This window comes from Macaca nemestrina, chromosome 9, assembly GCF_043159975.1.
Source record: "Macaca nemestrina isolate mMacNem1 chromosome 9, mMacNem.hap1, whole genome shotgun sequence".
Classification (NCBI taxonomy): Eukaryota; Metazoa; Chordata; class Mammalia; order Primates; family Cercopithecidae; genus Macaca; species Macaca nemestrina.
Genome location: NC_092133.1, coordinates 143,137,142 through 143,157,728, shown reverse-complemented (window position 1 = coordinate 143,157,728; position 20,587 = coordinate 143,137,142). Strand labels below are relative to the sequence as shown.

General features: G+C 48.0%; 1 protein-coding gene across 10 annotated transcripts in view; it reads left to right on the top strand.

Annotated features, from left to right (window-relative positions):
• LOC105490806 (WD repeat domain 37) overlaps positions 1 to 20,587 on the top strand; it is a 121,683-nt gene that overhangs the window by 46,409 nt on the left and 54,687 nt on the right. For 9 of the 10 annotated variants that reach the window (XR_011608400.1, XM_011756711.3, XM_071070549.1 and 6 more), the window contains 2 exons: positions 1,356 to 1,593; positions 2,883 to 3,024. Coding sequence is in view for 9 of the 10 variants with exons in the window: in XM_011756711.3 (XP_011755013.2) it covers positions 1,356 to 1,593; positions 2,883 to 3,024 (380 nt within the window). In the remaining variant the exon portion in view is untranslated. The remainder of the gene's footprint in view (positions 1 to 1,355; positions 1,594 to 2,882; positions 3,025 to 20,587) is intronic. The other variant, XM_011756707.2, reaches the window with a different exon arrangement.

The following is a 20,587-nucleotide window of genomic DNA, read 5'->3' as shown; positions in this document are numbered from 1 at the left end:
TGCCTCCCAGTGATGTGTAATCCTGTGCTGCTATGCATCCATGTGATGTGCGTTCCTTTGCTGCTGTGCGTCCCTTTGACGTGCGTTCCCTAGTAATGTGCTTGTGCTCATGACATTCCTGTTAGGCCATTCTTGCATTACTATAAAAAAATACCTGAGACCGGGTAATTTATAAAGAAAAGAGGTTTAATTGGCTGGTTCTGCAGGCTGTACAGGGAGCGTGGCACCAGCATCTGCTTGGCTTCTAGGGGGGCTTCAGGGAGCTTGGAGCTTTCACTCACAGCAGAAGGGGAAGCCGGAGACGGCATCATGTGATGGAAGCAGGAGCAAGGCGGGGGCGGGGGGTGCCCCACATCCAAACAGCCAGATCTGGTGAGACCTCACCCCCTATTGTGGGGTCAGCACCAGGCTATGAGGAATCCTCCCCCATGAGCCAGACACCCCCACCAGGCCCCACCTCCAACACAGGGGATTCCAGTTCAGCATGAGATTTGGGCTGGGACAAATTGCCAAACTGTATCAGTTCCAGTACTAGTACTTGTGTACATACGACATACCTCCCCATACTAACGTGTGTGTCTGTATATGTGTGTGTGTGTGGTCTCTCTCTTTTGCTAGTTCTCTGAGGGCAGGAGCTTTACCAGGGGTCTTCACCCCAGAGTTCCTACCTGCTAGATTGAGCGTAGTTTTGCATGTGTGCATGTCAGAAGCCCTCTGTCCTCTTCTGCACTGTGTAAGCAGCACCTGGGCTGGGGGTGGGGACTGGCACTCTGTCAGCCCCTGATAAATATTTGTTGGATGAATATACAGATTTTCTTACAGAGCTGGCTGTAATGTGTTTGTTTTAGCCTTGGCCTTTGACAAGGGGCTTGATGTTACAAAGGAAAATAGACTTTTATGACTATAGCAATAGAATTCTAAGTATATTTTAAGTAGGCTTTTGAGAATGAAAATGCTGCTTTTTTGCAATGTAATAAATTACTGACTTTCACTTGTATTTGGTTAGTTTTATATTGCATTTCTACTAATAACTGATGAAAACTTAAATGTTGAAAATCATTTTATTTGCCATTCTGTTGATGCGTGGAAATAAATGGTAGTTCAGTTGACAGCATTGTGGATTCCACTTTTTTTCTGTATGAGATGGTTGTAGAGTTGATGGGCGTTCACGGGCAGCAGTTATGGGTCAGAGGAGGACATACTCATCACAGTGGCCAGCACCGGGCTCCTGGTGGTGGCCATCGTGATGGATATGTCCTCAAGAGATTAATGAGAACCATCTATTTTGTAGCTGTGTCAGAAGAAACTCAAGATTTCCAGGAAATGTCTTTCTTTTCTGGCCTTCCCTTTGGCAGCAGATATCTGGGGAAGATGAAGTAGAGTGTTCTGACAAGGATGAGCCCGACCTCGATGGGGACGTGTCCAGCGACTGCCCCACCATCCGCGTCCCGCTGACATCCCTCAAGAGCCACCAGGGCGTGGTCATCGCCGCTGACTGGCTGGTTGGGGGGAAGCAGGCTGTGACTGCCTCCTGGGACCGGACGGCAAACCTGTACGACGTGGAGACGTCTGAGCTTGTTCATTCTCTGACAGGTGCCTGGGTTCTCTGAGTCCGCCGCCTCCTGGCTGTGCATGTTAGTTTATGTCCATGGGTTATGTCTGACCTTGACAATTACTTCTTGACCAGAATGAGTCTCAGTCCTCTTGGCTCTTCTGTGGTAATTTTTGGAGATTCTTTCTGTTAATAATAGAACTGTTGGTAGCTAAATTTATTTTATCTTCAGGGGTTTTAAATTGTAGCATGTAGTATCTAGATATTGGAAATATGGTAGTTGTATTAGTTTTCCATTGTTCTGTAACAAATTTCCACAATCTTAGTGTCTTAAAATGACAGGAATTGATGGCCTTATGGTTTCCCAGGTCAGGAATTTTGGGCCCATGGTAGCTGCTCTTCTCCCTGGGGCCTCAAAGACCTGAGTGAGGATGCTGCCTGGGCGGGACCTCCCCGAGGCTGCGATCCTCTTCCAAGCCTGCTGATCATTGGAGGAGGCCGTCTCTGCGGCTGGAGTCTGAGGCCCTGTCTTCTTGCCGGCTGCCAGCCAGGGCTCCTCTGGGTGTGCAGAGGCTGTGCCTGGCCCCGGGGTCCCTGCACAGGGCATGCCTTTCCCACACAGCAGCCACTTTCCTCTGCAGCTGGAGCTCCCCTGCTGCTCTGAACTCTCCAACTTCTTTGACCTTTTTTAAGGGCTAGGCCGGACCACCCAGGACAATCTTCCCTTTGATGAACTCAAAGTCAACTCATTTAGGGACCTTAATTACATCTGCAAAATTCTTTTTGCCTTATAATGTATCATAATTACCAGAAAGATAATCTCATCCTATTTACAGGCTCTGCCCTAACTGAAGGGAAGCGCGGCAGGCATGTACGGGGTGGGGGTGGCTTGGGGCCATCTTGGGGTTCTGCCTACTGAAGTTGCTTCTGCGAATCTGTCTGTAAGTGCATTTCCTGCATGAGCGTTAAAGATTGTATTTGAGTGAGGACCCACAGCGTAGTATCATTAGAAGATATTCTAAGCAAAGAATTAAGATTTAAGTGGTTCTCACATTCAGCCTGTTAATTTGCCTGACCTTCTAACTGTTAGGGTCAGAAAATGGGTTATGCACCTGCTTGGTTTTCTGTTCCTTTGACGTGGACGGCTGAAAGGACTTCAGCTTCTGAGGGAAAACCTGCCCCACCGTGACCCACATGCTGCTGAGTGATTCCATTAGGTCAGGTTCACATTCTAAGAGAGACGGCTTCTTGGGTTCTTGTGCTGTTGAAAAGCTTTTTTCTCAGTGTGCTCCTCAGGTGATGACCTTGTGTTTTGCCATCTTGGTTACAGGGCACGACCAGGAGTTGACGCACTGCTGCACACACCCTACCCAGCGGCTCGTGGTGACTTCTTCCCGCGACACGACTTTCCGCCTCTGGGATTTCAGGGACCCCTCCATCCACTCGGTGAATGTTTTCCAGGGACACACGGAGTGAGTTGTGGTAGTTTAGACATCTGTCTTTAGCCATGAAAAAAGTTCTGTGGGTTGACATGAAAACTTAATTCTAGTCTTAATTTTCAGTATTTACAACTCTACTATCTTTCAAAAAAACGACTACCTTTCAAATTCTGCTATTCTTTTTCTAAACATTTAGCTCCATTTTGGCTATTTCAAAGGATCTAGGAGATTGACAGAGGGCACCCTCAGATGTTCTCTTGAGAAGTTTAAAGAAGACAGAATGGGGGAGTTGGGTGGAGAGGGTTAGAAAAGAGCAGGGCTGCCAGAGCCTGTAGCTGAACACAGGGGCTGGCCACGCCACCGTGTGCGCCGCGGGAGCTGTTACTGCCACCCACAGGGCCTGTGGCTGAGCATAGGAGCTGGCCATGCCACCATGGGTGCCGCGGGAGCTGTTACCGCTACCCACGGGGCATCTCCTGGGTCTTTTCCATCTAGTTTTTGTTATTACACGTGTCTGTGTGGTATATTCTGGGAGAAGGTACACACACAGATGCGCACGCAGACATAGACCCTCAATCCAGTGTGTCCCTTTCTGCTTGGGTTTCTCTCCGGCAACTCAAGCGTAAGGTCTTAACAGAACTCATCAGTTCTTTCTGTAACCGCCTCCTTCCCCGAGTCTGGCCCTGCTCAGTCAATGATGAGACTTCCTGCCCACTCATGGGGGCTGTCTACCTAGAGTGTTCCCTGGTTCTTCTCTTTTAACCTCTGCTCCCCGTTCCCCCATCATGTCCCATGTGGTCCACTGGCAGGTCTGCTGCCAGCCGTGCCTGTGGGATCTGTCCCGGCCACTCCTCGCTCCTCCATGCCCCCTCAACCTCCCACCAGTGCTGCTCTCCACTCCACGTCTGGATAAGCAGCATGCAGTGAGAGGTTTATAAATGAACTCCAAATATGAAAATCTGTTCTATATGTTTAACGTGAGTTACTAAGTTTTAGATTTAGCGTTCAAAATGTTAGTAAGATGTTGGAAAGGAAAATAGGACTTTTTGTTTGTTTGTTTGTTAATAGACGGAGTCTCTTTCTGTCGCCCAGGCTGGAGTGCAGTGGCACAATCTCGGCTTACTGCAACCTCTGCCTCCTGGGTTCAAGCGATTCTCCTCCCTCAGCCTCCCTAGTAGCTGGGATTGCAGGCGCCCGCCACCACGCCTGGTTAATTTTTGTATTTTTAGCAGAGGTGGGGTTTCACCATGTTGGCTGGGCTGGTCTCAAACTCCTGACCTCAGGTGATCCGCCCGCCTCGCCTACCGAAGTGCTGGGATTATAGATGTGAGCCATCGCGCCCGACCAGGACAACGTTTTCAAAAAGAAGCTTGAGATTGGAAAGCTAATTCCTTGACTCTGAGACTGGAACAGGAGCAGGCAGCAGTCACGACCACGCGTAGAGATCTTTATGTCAGCCTGGGTCTGTTCGGGGGCATCACACGCATTAAACTACTCCGTCCTGACATCAGGTCGGCGTTTATTCTGCCAGCTCCATTAGCGATAGCCACAGTAATACAGACCTCCCGGCGGTCAGTGGCTGAACACAGCACCGTGTTGTTGCTGCATCAGGGTGCAGCGGGCACTGAGCTGGGCCCCCATGAGCTCCGCCACATGGCCTGACCCCGCTGCAGGCCAGCTCATCGGTGAGGAAGATGTCGTGGCTCGGGGAGCGCTGCTTCCTATGCATGTTAGCTTGGATGTGGTGCTCCCTGACGTCCACCAGATGCAGAGGGGCCCCACAGCAAAGCCCTGGCTGCACCTGGGCCCGCCACCTGGCAACACTGCAGGTTGGGGCAGAGGGGCCACATGGCTGCTCTGCTGTTCCTCATGAGAATTCACTGGAAGGGCAGTTGGAGGCCTAGAGGGTGGGAGGAGCAAGATGGTCTCACTCCTGCACCTGCAGTGCTTTCCTAAGCTTTTTTCTTAGAAAAGTTTCAAGCCTACATAAAAACTAACAGAGTAGTACAGTATACCCACAAACCCTTCACCTAGGTTCGCCTGTTGTATTGCAGCACTGCTGTCTCCTTACACGTGTACACACCTCTCTCTGAAACACACGCCCACTAACCCTTCACCTAGGTTTGCCTGTTCTTGTATTGCAGCACCACTATCTATCTTTACACGTGTACACACTGCTGTCTGTAACACACACGCCCACAACCCCTTCACCTAGGTTTGCCTGTTGTATTACAGCACTGCTGTCTCTACATAAGTGTAACACACACGCCCACTTACCCATCACCTAGGTTCGCTTGTTGTATTGCAGCACCGCTGTCTCTCTTTACACATGTGTACACAACTCTCTCTGAAATACACGCCCACTTACCCTTCACCTAGGTTCGCCTGTTGTTGTATTGCAGCACTGCTGTCTTTGTAGACGTATACACACCTCTCTCTGTAACACACACTTGTATATTTTCTTTGGCTGAGACCTTTGAAAGGAAAACTCCAGCATGCATTTTCTAAGAATAAGGATGTTCTCCTAATATAGTAGCATTGTTCAAATAAGAAAATTAGTAAAAATTCTATGGCATCCTTTATCTGGTCCATATTTAGATTTACTGAGTTCTCCCCAAAATGTCTTTGATACTTTTTTTAGATCTAGGATTTAATCAGGATTCTCTGATCACATTTAGATATTATGTCCTTTGACTTCTTTTAATCTAGAATGGTCCTTCCCCCATTTTTTGTTACTTTTTAGGACATTGAGTTTTTTGGTGAAGAATCTTGGTGCTCTTTTGTAGAATGCCCCTCATTCTGCATTTTTCTTATGACTTCCTTTAAAGTACCCCTCTGCTGTGCTATTGGTGTGCTGAAGCACTCCTGCGGTTAAGATGGCGTCTGCAGCTGTGCCTGCCAGAGGTGCTCTCCTGTTTCAAATAGTGAAGCGACACTGTTCCATGGATGTTAATTCCCCAGTGACCTTTCCTCGGTCCAGGGCCTCAGCTCATTGTTACGTTGAGTCCTGCAGAAGGGGATCTTTGTAATTCTGTCTACACTGGTTAGTTGGCACTGTGTTTTTTGAGTGTTAGCGAGCATAGACACCTGCACTTTGTTGGTGTTGGTGGTTGTGATCCCTGTGGTTGCTTTGGTTTTGGCTTCTGAGTGCCCTCCCACCCCCCCACCCATGGCACCTGCAGGGCCGAGTGCTACCATCCTAGCACAGCTCCCTGCCCCAGGCTGGGACGACCCAGCAGCTCTCACTGCATTGACTCTGGTCATCTGTATGGAGCACAAAAATCTGTCAGAGCTTTGAGAATTGGGTAAAGAGGATAGTTTTGTGTCTAGAGAGCAGGGCAGCTTCCTATGTGCTTCCGATATGGGGGTCGCAGGTATAGACTGGTGTGCCCTGCCGTGTCTGTCCCCTATGAGGGCAGAATGGAAAGGCCCAAGAATTCTGTCCAGAGGAGGATGCAGTGGAGCCAGGGCTTGGTGAGTTGCTGGTTTATGCCAGACACTGTTGGAGCCCCTGGCATCACCCCAGTTGAGAGAGAGAAACTGAGGCATGAGGACGCCAGGTGGTTTGCTGAGGGTTTGGCTCTAGGGGGTGATTCCAGAGCAGTCCCTCCTGGTGCCTTCAAGGTGCCTCTTGTGTTATTTAAGACCCTTCTAGCCCTGTGTTGTCTCTGTTCAGTTACCTTGTTTAATTAAAATACTTTATTTTTGTTTTGTGTAAAAAGAAAAGTTTTTGTATTTGTATTACTGGAGTTGATTGCAAGTGCATATTTTTGCTTCTAAGGCTGTTGCAACCGTGTGCTCTTGGCCATTTGACTGTGAAGTGTAGTGAATGCTGGTGGCATCTTTAAACCATCTGCTTAGGCCGGACGCAGTGGCTCACGCCTGTAATCCCAGCGCTTTGGGAGGCCGAGACGGGCGGGTCACCTGAGGTCGGGAGTTTGAGACCAGCTTGACCAACATGGAGAAACTCTGTCTCTACTAAAAATACAAAATTAGTCAGGTGTGGTGGTGCATGCCTGTAATCCCAGCTACTTGGGAGGCTGAGGCAGGAGAATTGCTTGAACCCAGGAGGTTGAACCCAGGAGCCGAGATCGCGCCATTTTACTCCAGCCTGGGCAACAAGAGCGAAACCCCGTCTCAGAAAAAAAAAAATCTGATTAATTTGTGGTAAATTTTTGTAGCTGGTGGATACGTGAAACAATGGTTTATAGAGAGCTGTACTTATGAAGAATGTAGTAACTGTTTTGAAGGAGTTCATATTAATGTGGACCTATGAATACAGTTTCCTAGGGTTTATGTCTTTCTATTGGAATCAGGTGTGGGGGTAGAGTAAGGTGGAGTGTGTAATTCCGTGTGCCCTCTCTCCCACATGGGTCTTCCAAGCTGTAGTCTATGCTTCCACTCACCTGAACCGTGGGCATGAGGTGAACGTGGACCAGACCTGCCCGGGCCAGGCTTACTCAGATCGTTTATGCTTTCGTTTCTTACTCAAATTATCATGAAGTAGCGTATCTTGTTTATGTGTACATCCAAAAATAAGTTTTGAAAAGATCTCTTTGGTGCTAATTTTGTTGCTGCGTCAGGGCGAGTCCACTGGGCTCCTGGACATCCAGCTTCCCCTCACCGGCCTGGTGCTTCCTCAGCTGTGCTCCTGCAGGATGAGGGCTTGGTCAGCAGGTGGAGCCATGGACGCCTTTATTGAACACAAACTCTTCCTGACATCAGATCAGGAAGCCTTTAGACATGCCTCATAATGAGAAAAGCAGGAAATGAGAAATTTTACAAAAATGTTTCATCTGAGGCATCGTCTTAGTACCGCTTGCCATTGTCTCTGGCGTAGGTTTTGCAGGTTCGAGCCAGTACACCAAATAAAACCCACAGAGTGCGTGATCCTTACAAAAGTGTAGAGCTGTGCATCCGCGCCACAGCACACCTGAGGCGCCAATTGCGGGTTTAGTTCCTAAGATGTGCATCCGCGCTGCAGCGCACGGAGGTGCGCGTTTAGTTCCTGAGATGTGCATCCGCTCCACAGCAGAAGTGCGGCTTTAGTTCCTCAGATGTGCATCCGCGCCACAGCAGAAGTGCGGCTTTAGTTCCTCATATGTGCATCCGCGCCACAGCAGATGTGCATCCGCGCCACAGCAGATGTGCAGCCGCGCCACAGCAGATGTGCAGCCGCGCCACAGCAGATGTGCAGCCGCGCCACAGCAGAAGTGCGGTTTTAGTTCCTCAGATGTGCATCCGCGCCGCAGCAGAAGTGCGGCTTTAGTTCCTCAGATGTGCTTCCGCGCCGCAGCAGAAGTGTGGCTTTAGTTCCTCGGATGTGCTTCCGCCCCACAGCAGAAGTGCGGCTTTAGTTTCTAAGATGTCTATCCGCGCTACAGCACACCTGGGTGAGGTCCGGGGTGTGGGTTTAGTTCCTGATTAAGAGAAATGGCCAGGTTATGTGTGTCCGTTCGATCACTTGTCTGGGACGTTCTGAATGTGACTTGTAAGAGCACACCCTGGGTCTCCTGCCTTCCCTGCCACCATGTCATTCTGAGGGATCCTCTGCTCCGAGGGCTTCTCTGCAGTGGCCACCGCATCGCCAAGGACATCTGTGAGCCTTCGATGCGTGTCCAGCCTGTTAGTGCCCAGACCCATGGGGCCTGGCACCCTGATAGGTGGGAATGTTTGCCCAGGGCCCGGCCTGAGGCCTGCAGGACTGCACGCTTATCCAGGAAGTAGCTCTGTCGGTTTTCCAGGGCGATCCTGAGTCCTTTTCACCAGTTCTTTTCCTCAGCATTGAAAGCAAAAGTCAGACATGCGTTCTTAGAAAGTTTGCTGTTCTTGTTGATGTAGGCCAAAAAGTTGTATGCAGGGTGTTTTTAGTGATATTGCTTAAACAGAGGCAGTATTTCTTCAACGTGTGTGACTAAAAGTACCCTTTGTTACGTAATTTATATTAACATGGTGTGGAATGTGGTTTTCAAAGTTTTTTCTTAGGGCTTATTTTCACTTGTAGGAACTCAGCATAAATTCTTTAATACAGTATTAGAATCTAATGTCTTTTATAGTGTAGATAATTAACTGTCTAGTTAAGGTGACTTGCTGTATGTTGGGTTTTCTTAAAGCATGAAGTAGCTCTAAAGGCTTAACGGTAACTGGCCCAGTTTTGTGATCCAGTTTCCAGGAGAGATTTTTCCCCACTTTCATTTTTTGCTTACTGTAATCCTCGTACTTTTACTTGAATTCTGTGCCTTTTTGAAAGACTGAAGTTTGAGTTCCCGTGCTTCACTGTAAGAAAGAAAAGTGTAGCGAAATGGGTCTCCTGAAACGTGTGGTCGTTATCTTAGCTGGAGAAGTTGGAGCTCCGAGCTGTGAGCTGCTAAAGGCTTTGATCATCCGTGTTTAGAAGGACCTGTCACTTTCTCCTTTTGATGTGTCTTATTTCTTTTCACTCTGTGTTATGGCATCTCTGTATTATAGCAGGAATTTTACCATGGTATTACTTAGTTGGTGTAACTGTGTGGCTGTTTTTATTTGACTGTTTGTTAGTGACCCAATGTGTACTGATTTATATGAAAAGCAATTTTAGATACTTCATATAGCAGAAATGTGAAGTTGTGGTATGTATTCTTAAAAATAATAAGAAGGCTTAATTTGAAAATTTCAGTATGTCACAGGAATTCAGCTGTTGGTGGCTATTTCTCCCCCCCCCCCTTTTTTTTTTGGGGGGGGGCTATTTCTTTTTTTTTTTTTTTTTTTTTTTTTTTTTGAGACGGAGTCTCACTCTGTCGCCGGGCTGGAGTACAGTGGCCGGATCCCAGCTCACTGCAAGCTCCGCCTCCCGGGTTTACGTCATTCTCCTGCCTCAGCCTCCCGAGTAGCTGGGACTACAGGCGCCCGCCACCTCGCCCGGCTAGTTTTTTGTATTTTTTTAGTAGAGATGGGGTTTCACTGTGTTAGCCAGGATGGTCTCGATCTCCTGGCCTCGTGATCCGCCCATCTCGGCCTCCCAAAGTGCTGGGATTACAGGCTTGAGCCACCGCGCCCGGCCTTTTTTTTTTTTTTTTTTGAGACGGAGTCTTGCTGTGTTGCCCAGGCTGGAGTGCAGTGGCCGGATCTCAGCTCATTGCAAGCTCCGCCTCCCGGGTTTTTACGCCATTCTCCTGCCTCAGCCTCCCGAGTAGCTGGGACTACAGGCGCCCACCACCTCGCCCGGCTAGTTTTTTGTATTTTTTAGTAGAGACGGGGTTTCACCGTGTTAGCCAGGATGGTCTCGAACTCCTGACGTCGTGATCCGCCCGTCTCGGCCTCCCAAAGTGCTGGGATTACAGGCTTGAGCCACCGCGCCCGGCCTTTTTTGGCTATTTCTTATACCTTGTTTGATTGCACTCTGTAGATTGATGTTTTTTACAAATGAAGATCTGTGGAGCCCAACCCTGGCTGAGCAGGTTTGTTGATGCCAGTTTTCCAACAGCACATGCTCACTTCCTGTCTCTCTGTCACATTTTGGTCATTCTCACAATATTTCTTACTTTTTCATTGTGATTATGTGAGGGTGGTCAGTGACTTTTGCTGTAACTGTTATTATTGGTTTTGAGGTCCTGGGAACCTTGCCCATAGAAGACAGTGAACTTAGTCGATAAATCGTGTGTGTTCCAGCTGCCCTACTAACTGACCATTCCCTCGTCTGTCACCTTCTCCTAAGGCCTCTGACTCCCTGAGACACAACACTATTGAAATTAGGCCAACTAACATCCCTACAGCGGCCTTTCAGTGTTCAAATGAAGAGTTTCGTGTCCCTCACTTGAAAGCTGGAAATGAACAAAGCTTAGTGAGGAAGACGTGGCGAAGGCAGAGAGGCTGTGAAAGGTGAGCGTCCTGAACCGGACAGCCAGGTTCTGAATGCAAAGGAAAAGTTCTGGAAGGAAAGTAAAACTGCTACTCCAAGTGATAAGAACACAACCCTAATGCTGATATGAAGGAAGTTTGAGTGGTCTCGATTGGTTAAACCAGCTACAACTTTCCTTTTAGCCAAATCCTAATCCACAGTAGGGCCCTGACTCTCTTCAATTCTGTGAGGGCTGAGAGAGGTGAGGGAGCTGCGGAAGAAAAGCTGGAAGCTAGCAGAGGTTGGTTCACGAGGTTTAAGGAAAGAAGCCGTCTCCATGGGAGTGCAAGGTGAAGCAGCAGCAAGTGCTGATGGAGAATCTGCAGCAAGTTCTCCAGAAGATCCAGCTGAGATCATCGATGAAGATGGCTGTGTTTAATAACAAATCCTCAGTGTAGACAAAACAGCCTTCTGTTAAAAAAGATGTCATCTAGAACTTTCCTAGCTAGAGAAGTCATTGCCTGGCTTCAAAGGACAGACTGATTCTCTTGTGAGGGGCTAGTACAGTTGGTGACTTGCAGTTGAAGCCAGTGCTCATTTACCATTCTGAAAATCCTAGGGCCCTTAGGAATTATGTGAAACCTACTCTGCCTATGCTCTATAAATGGATCACCAAAGGCTGGATGAGAGCACATCTGTTTATACCATGGTTTACTGAATATTTTAAGCCTACTGTTGAGACCTACTGCTCAGGAAAAAAGTGTTTTTTTTCCCAAAATTGTACTGCTTATTGACAGTGCACCTAAGGGCTCTGTTGGAGATGTACAAGGGGATGGATGTTGTCATGCCTGGTAACACAACCCCCATTCTGCAGCCCATGGTTCAAGGAGTCATTTTGACTTTCGAGTCTCATTATTTAAAAAATACATTCGTAAGGCTATAGCTGCCATAGATATTGATTCCTCTGATGGACCTGGGCAATGTCAATTGAGCACCTTCTGGAAAGGATTTATCATTCTAGATGCCATTCAGAACACTTGTGATTCATGGGAGAAGGTCAAAATGTCACAGGAATTTGAGAGACGTTGAGGGGTACAAGTCTTCAATGGAGAAAGTCACTGCAGGTGTGGTGGAAACAGGAAGATAACTAGGATTAGAAGTGGATCCTGAAGATGGAACTGAATTGCTACAATCTCATGATAAACTTGAATGGACAAGGAACTGCTTCTTATGGATGAGTAAAGAAAGTGGTTTCTTGAGTGGGAATGTACTCTTGGTGAAGATGCTATGAACACTGTTTAAATGACAGCAAAGGATTTTGAATATTCCATAATCTTCAGTGGTAAAGCAGCAGTAGGGTTAGGGTTTCAGAGGACTCACTCCAGTTTTGAAGTTCAATTGTGGGTAAAATGCCTTTTTTTTTTTTTTTTTTTTTTTTTTTTTTTTTTGAGACAGGAGTCTTGCCCTGTTGTCTAGGTTATAGTGCAGTGGTGCTATCTTGGCTCACTGCCACCTCTGCCTCCCAGGTTCAAATGATTCTCCTGCCTCAGCCTTCCGAGTAGCTGGGATTACAGGCATCTGCCACCACGCCCGGCTAATTTTTACATTTTTAATAGACAGGGTTTCACCATGTTGGCCAGGCTGGTCTTGAACTCCTAACCTCAAAAGATCCACCTGCCTTGGCCTCCCAAAGTGCTGGGATTACAGGTGTGAGCCACCATGCCTGGCCTTGGTAAAATGCTTTTCAACAGCATCACATGCGATAGAGAAATCTTTTGTAGAAGGAAGAATCAGTTGATGTAGCAGACGTCATTGCTGTCCATTTTAAGAAATAGCCCCAGCCTTCAGTAGCCACCACGCTGAACGGTCAGCAGCCGTCAGCATCGAGGCAGGACCCCCCCCACCAGCGAAAAGATGATGACTCACCAAAGGCTCAGATGACTGTTAGTGTTTTCAGTGGTAAAATTTATCTTACTTATAAAGCACACATTGTGTTTTCAGAGGTAATGCGGTTGCTCACTTAATAGAATATAGGATGGTATGGCTGTGGCTTCTGTATGCACTGGAAAACCAGACAGCTCGTGTGATCTGCCTTACTGTGATCTTTACCTCACAGCGTGGTCTGGAACGAACGGAACCCGCAGAAGCTCTGAGATTGCCTGTGTTTGTCCTAACCACCAGGAGCTGCAGCTGGAAGTCAGTGCTTTTTACCTGAACTAAGTTCTTTTCTGTTTGTGTGTTTTTCACCTGGCAGTGTAATTCCATAAGCCTGGCCCTCTCCTGGTTGCAGCATTCCCTTGCACACACCTGGGGGCTGAACCCACACGCAGGCTGTTCCAGCGTGGGCCCTCACTGTGCGGACTGTGGGTGAATAGACGTGCCTGCAAGAGGCTTTTGCTGTCATGACATTTGCCTGTTTAGATCCCAGCCTCAGTCTTCAGACTCCCCTCAGCACACCCCAACCCCGTAGAGTTTTCCTCCCCTCCCCATTTCCTTTTTTTTTTTTTTAACTTTTAAATTTTGGTTGCTATAAAAAGGAGCTGACAGGCGAGGCGTCACTGGCCATTAAACCTCCTCCGTGGGTGGCGGGTGGCTCTGCCTGGTGCCAGGCTGGCAGTATTTGCAATGCGGATAAAGAAAAAAACAGGAGATCATCTCAACATGGATGTGATATTTGAGGATGCAAAGTTTTTTTGTTTTCTTCCTTTTTAATTCTTTACAAATGATTTTAACTTTATTTCCCCAAATGTGGCCTTTGGTGCTTTCTTCTAAAGAAAACAAAACACACATCTAACCAAACAAAATTTTAAAAAATTAGTTGGAAAATTATAATGATCACTTTGAAGTGATGACATCTTTGTGTGCTTTTATTTCCAAACACCTGGGGGAGATATTTGGTACTAAACACTCAGTTCTAGATCATGTGCTCAGAAAGGTAAACAGTTTCGCACCTTGTGTCATGGTGTTAACAGTTTTCTTTATGCTTTTAAAGGGAAAAAGATATTTGGAAAGTGACATTTTTAACTGGATGATGGGCAGTTTTAATTGCACCTGACCTTTGTGCTTGGTCACAGGCACCATGCAGGCGTCAGCTCGGGTGTGGGCCTCTGGGTGCTGTCCGGCCAGCCAGCCGCCTGGGAGGTGGGCATTGGAAAGGCCGCATGTGGTCTGTGAATCAGTTTGCTTTCCACTTTCAGATCTGCTTTCTTTTTGGTGATGGGTTTTGAGTCCTTGTCTGTGAGGAAGGTGGAGAGCCAGTCATCTACCAGGTGGTGACTTTGCCACAACAGGGCCCTGTGGAAAGGCCTCTGGGGTGGAAGTGACATGGAGATGAGGACGACCTGCAGGCTGCCGGGCCTGTGTCTCCTGTCAGTGTTACATCTCCTACCCATATGCCTGAAAGCTTGGTGGTTGTTTTTTTGATTATATTAAATTAGAGTACTTTAACAAAATGTTGTTATGTATTCATGGGGTGTGAGTGCAGTTTTGCTACCTTGATGTACTCCACTGAGGTGAGGCCAGGGCCTTTAGTGTACCCCTCACTGGAGTGACGTTCATTGCACGCACCAGGCAACCTCCCGTCATCCACCCTGCCCCAGATCTCCACCCTGTCCATCAGTCCTATGTCCACCCCACCCTGGGTCATCTCTGCCCTGTCCATCAGTCTTCTTGTCATCCCCTCTGCCCTGGGTCATCTCTGCCCTGTCCATCAGTCCTCCCGTCACCCACTCCGCCCGGGGTCTCCGCCCTGTCAGTCCTCCTGTCACCCACCCCACCCTGGGTCTCTGCCCTGTCAGTCCTCCGCTGTCCCTTTGTGCACGTAGTTTTGCTCCCACTTGCCAGTGAGGACACACATTCTGTCTTTCAGTGTTTGCATTGTTTCACTTAAGATAATGGCCCCCAGTTCTATTCATGTTGCTGCATAAATTAATAAATGTGATTTTATTTTGAGGAAGTGTATAGATTTATATAAATACAACTCTTAGTAATAACTGGCTAATATCCAAGGTTATTGTAAAACTGAGGCTAGGGTCACTGAGGACTCCAACTGTCCCCCGTGATAGCTTTTCTGAGCTTTGCTGGTTGGTCTGAGTATGGTGCAGATTCCAGAGAACCGTAGTGGGCAGCAGTTGGCGGGAACAGGACCTCACTGCAGCAGTCGTGTTCAGGGGTGGTCTTGGGTGTTTCCTGTATATTAGCTAGTGACTGTTTTGTCTTGTGACGATAGAAACTGCCAAGGAGACGTTAGCAGATAATAGTGCGCACCTGGGCATACCTAGGCCCCGTGGTTCTTTCTGTGCAAAGGAGAATCCTTGTCTCTTACCAGCAGAGCAGCGCTGGCCGTGCCACCACCTGCAGAGCTGCCGCTCCGTCCTTCTCTCTCAGTGTCCTGTGGTGTGAACGTAACAGTAACTTCTTGAGCCAGTCCCTTGTTGATGCATGTTTTAAAATTTTTATTGGTTTATTTTTTTGAGACAGGGCCTCACCGTCTTGCCTAGGCTGGACTGCAGTGGCATGATCACAGCTCACTGCAATCTTGACCTCCTGGGCTCAAGTGATCCTCCCACCTCAGCCTCCTGAGTAGCAGGGACTACAGGGCTGTGCCGCCACTACCTGCTAATGTTTGTGTTTTTTGTAGAGATGGAGTCTCACTATGTTGCTTAGGCTGCTCTCGAAATCTTGGCCTCAAGTGATCCTCCTGCCTCAGCTTCCAAAGTTCTGGAATTACAGGTGTGACCCAGTATGCCTGGCTGCCTGTTGATGCATTTTAAAATTGTTTCCAAGTTAGAATATTGTTTTTAAAAGTGAGAGGAGATTTAGTGTATCTCTGTTTTACCCTTTTAAAGTTCCTCATTTAAGAAGGGCTACTCAGAAACTAATAAAATAAGAACTTAAGGAAAAATTGCATTTGAATTGCTCTACTTAACAGCTTTGTTTTGACCTGTCAGATTCCGTCACTTTTCTTTGAGATAACTGTAAGACAGCCATCACGCTATTGACACATACTAGAAACTTCCTAACTGTGAGGTACTTCAGGACAGACTCCAGAGACAGGGGCGGGTGTCTGAGTCCACAAGTCAGCAGAAACCAGCATGATATGCAGAGGGGGCAGAATGGGGAGGGGTGACTGCCTAAAGCATCAGCTTACGTTTGGAAAAGATGGTGATGACCATGCTGTGTGCATGTCCACTGCAGAGCCAGGGCCTGGGTGGCACGTGAGGGTCGCCTGGCAGCCTCTGATCAGCATCTGCGTGCTGTGTGCACTCAGCCACCCTCAGCTAGCTCTGCTTGAAGTCCCTGCACACATCTGAGCTGCAGGGTTTCTGGTGCTCAGCAGCAGAGCAGAGAAACACTTCATTTAACACCGTCTTTGGAGAGCACGATGTTCCACAGAAGCGATTTCTCCAATGATCCCTCAAGAACCAACACTTTGTAAAAAAAGACTATTTCGTGTGTGTGTGTGTGTAAGAGAGGGACATACCAGTGCTTTAGGAGTGTGCACGCACTGCCACGCTGCCTCCCTGCCCCGATGGCCTCACGGGCTGGGTGTTACTGTTTGTCTCTGTTGTGTTTTGTTTTGTTTTGGCTTCTCTGGAAGTCAGTTGTTGCTTTTTGCCATTTTTGTGTTGGTTTCTAACGCTGTTTCTCATTCAATCCCACCGATTTCTCTTACTTACTGCTCCTGAACATTCTAAAACTGATATGTAGAGATGAAAATGAACCCTGAATAAAAGACTCAGGGCCATTCCTATGAAGAAAGAACATGAGTGCATGGGCGTTAGGAATTTCTTCTGTATACCAGAAGGCTGTGCTGCACAACAAGTCAAGAGCATCTATTTGGAAAATATGTCTGTATAGGCTCCTGCAGATGCAGTAGTTGTAAGAAACAGTCTCTGTCCTTAGTAGCCTTGACATTCTAGGATGATAAGATCAGTACACGAGACAGAAGAGAGCAAGAGAACACAGAGCTGAGTGCTGTGTGCTTAGTCCAGAGATCACAGAGCTGAGTGCTGTTACTGAGTCCAGGCGCCACAGATCAGTGTTTCTGTAATGGGTCTTCTTTCTTTGTGTCATAGCCAAGGTGATGCTCTTCAGCTAGCAGAAGAGTGTTCTCACTGTGCCCCCATAGTTCATGGACCTGATCTTTAGAACCTTATTTTTGGCTGGGTGAGGTAGTCAGGTTGTACTGAACTAAATGTTTTGTTTGAATAGTCTGTGGAAAGGTTCTTATTAATTCAGTTAATCAGATCTTAGGGAGGCTTTAGCGTAGTCTGAAGTCACTTTAGAAGCTCTTCTCTGTGGGCTGTGGTAAACGTGGATATTGCAGAGGCTTCTTGTAGCTTTGCTGTGATGCCTGTTGGCAGCACTTCCAGCCCTTAGGGTGCTATTGTGTGCCTAACACTGCTGACCTTATAAGTGGCCGGTCACTTGCCCCCTTCACTGGGAGGAGGGAGGCGTCACTGGAGTGACTTTACCTCCTCCTCTGCTGCACACTGTCTCAGGAGGAGCAGGGCCTGCACACAGCCAGTGCTTAATAAATATTTGTTGCATGAACAGTTCTGTGGTGCAGCCCTTATCAGTGACTTAGTTGGGAAATCTCTCATTATTTTTGCTGAGGGGTTTGGAGAGTAGCATGGCCCCATGAGACTACTGAGGTAGAACTATGCATTAGGAGAGCTGACTTCTCCAGGGAACAGTTGAATTTGAAATTCTGAAAAAGAATCACGTGTGATACATACTTGATTTTTGCTTTGATAGTTTTTTATTTTAAGGGTCCACTTTTTTAGGAGGTAGCCATCAAGGAGTATTTAGAAATGTGTCTTATTGGAATGTGACTTTTCCGTTTCTTGGTCAGTCCTCCGAGTTCGTCGAACGAATGCTTGTGTGAGTTCTTGAATTCCGAAAGATGTGGGTGATGAGAAAGGCCGGGATGGAGCTTCGGAGACCCCGAGTGTGCATTTGGGCTGCCTGGCTGTGAAGGGAAGACCTGATTAATGTGTTAGGAGTTGGATTTCATGCAGATAGCTTAGAAATTGCAGGAAGGGCTCTGATGACTCTGAACACAACGCAGCTACCCCACATCTTCCCTTGCACTGTGAAGCCCCCTCTCCGAGGGGCACCCGGGGGTCCTGGGCTGGCTTGTTGGGGTGTCCTTTGGTTACTTACTCAGAGCACTGTTTTAAGGTCAGGGTTGTTGGTGACACAGGTGTTGTACTTTTGTATCAGCACTGTAATAGAACAGTTGACCTGCCAAAATAATAAAGCCACAGTGGTGCCTGTTTCACAGCTCTTCATTTTCAAAGATCTATTCTCAGTGCCTTGACTGAGAAGCCTGGGTTCCAAGGAAGGAACTGCCGTCTGCAGGCCTCCCCCTGGAGCACCCTTGCTCTCTGTGGACACACAGGCGTGCTCCTCAGAGGTAAACACATTACCTCGAGGAAGCTGCGTTTTAAAAATAGGAAAGGAAACGATCGTCAGTGTTTGATGTCGTGCCGGAAAAGCACTCCCATCAGCGCTTTGTGGCCCAGTGTTTTCCACATCGTGTCTTCTTTTCCTTAGCCGTGAAATTTCGGCAGATTGTTATGCAGAAGCGGTTCTGTGTCTCTGTGTGACTGCGAGACAGCTGTTGGTCCTAATGAGGATGCCAGCTTCGCGGCGTTTCCGCTGATGGAGACCCGCGGAGGGAGCGGAATGTTCCAGACCAGGCAGTGGTGTGCGGCGAGGAGGTGCCGCACTGTCAGCTGGAGGAGCACGCTCGGCTGCCCCACACGACAAGATAAATGAGTTTGCCGGAGTTTGGCAGCGTCGGAACCATTTCCAGTGCACGGCCGTGCGCGCCAGCCTCCCCTTGGGACCTGTGGGCTGAGGGTGCCTTGGAAACTGCTGCCTCTTTGCCAGTTCTTTTTTCTTTTGATGTCCGACAATACTTGTCAGGATTGTGATTTATTAAAAACCTAATGTCTTTCAGCATTTCATTAACATGGGGTTAGGCGATCTTTTGTTGAGCCTTTTTTCCTATTAATTTAGCAGAATGTTCACTGAAATTTAACTTGGCCAAACCTCCTGAAGACTCCAGTTCAGAGAGAAGTCGGGGGCAGCTCTCCTCTCGCTCTTCCAGGCTCCCCCAGCAGTCGGAGTCCTCTAAGCCTCATTGTAACCTTCTCACTGAAGCATGGCAGCGTCTGATTCATAGTCAAGCCCTCACGTTGTTCTTTATTTTTTTAGATGAAGAATCTGGAGGCGTTACTGGGTTGATTTTGCAGAGTTTCTCTTCTCTGCTCATGCTGCTGTAGTTACCAGTGCAGCCCTCATTATCCGTGCTGCCCTTGTTACCCGGCTGGGCGTTTGTTCGTGTCCTGCCCCGTGTGATGCCGCGGTTTCCTGTCGGGCAGTTTCCCCCCAGGAGAGATGTTGGTTGTCACCCCTGGGGAGGGGCCTGCTCTAGTTTCTCATGGACCTGGGCAGGGCGGCTGCTACATCCACAGGCCAGGATGCCGCACCCCAGGGAAGGGCCCCGAGCGGGGGAATAAGTGTCAGCAAATCCACACGGCAGCTGTGGGCACCACGACCAGGCCTTTGAGAAGGCAGACGTGAAAACGGTCGCTGCCACATCATCCCGACTGTGTTCCGGGGCCTCAGTGTCAGAGCGTGTTGCCAGGTGTTGTTGACACTCCTTGATTCTTAGTAGCTCTGCTGTACTTTGATGTTATATTTTTAAAAACCTTGTCTTAATGCAGTGGAACTTAGACTTAATTAGAACTCAGCTCGTGTCCACTTAAAATGAGGAGGATTTTCATAAATGGGCTTGATGACTGGATGGTGCTCCTCTCATCCAGGGCCGCATAGAGCATGAAATCCCATGTCACGGTACAGCTTCAGTGGCTGGGACAACTGGCATTTAATTGGACTCCAGAGTTCCAAGCAATTTTTATGGACTGGACCTTGGTGAGGGTAGATGTGGAAACCAAGCTTTTGGTCCACGTAAATTAGTGATTTGTGATGACAAGAGGACACTTCCTTAATGGATAGGTGGAAATTCACATGCTTATCATCTGTGTAGGTATCTCAGCCGCTTTAGTGAGGGGTGAGGTGGGTTTTGAGCCTCTGTACAGAGTGAGTGACCCCAGTTTTTGTGCCCTGGGAGACAGTGTAGGGGTCAAGCCTGTGTCTCTCCGAGAGGGCACTGCCCCTGCATCTCAGGATCTGCCCACTGTGCCCTGAAGTCAGACCATGTCTTCCTGGGTGGGCCAGTCATGGGGGACTGGCGAGCACGCAGACCCACCCCAGCCCTGAGCCAGGCAGGACATGCAGACCCCCTGGCCACTGCTGAAGAGAGCTATGGATCCTGCCTGGATGGTGTGCCCTGAGCTCACAGGGAAAGTAAGGTTTTTATCACACTCTTTTTACTGAACTTTGCCAGTGAGCAAAGAGGTGATTGAATTTTCTTCTTCAAATGTCGTTTTATTATTTGAGTCCTAAATACCTTTTGGCAAGTGCCAGAGACTTTCCTTTGATTGCTGGTTAAGATAGTCGCCCCAGCCACCGCCAGCACAGCCTCAGCCAGTGAGGACGTGGTTTCCTCTGTAGATTTTGCCTGGGTTTCTTCAGTGATTCTCAGTGCAATTTAAGTGATAATGTACTTTGTTTATATGTTTAATCCAATTTCACCACTAGTAAGGGTATTTAATATACTTAGCACCATATCATACACTGTTTTTTACATTTCAAGAGCAAAGTTGATGAAAGAGTTTAACACAAACTGATGAAACCTTTCTTCCC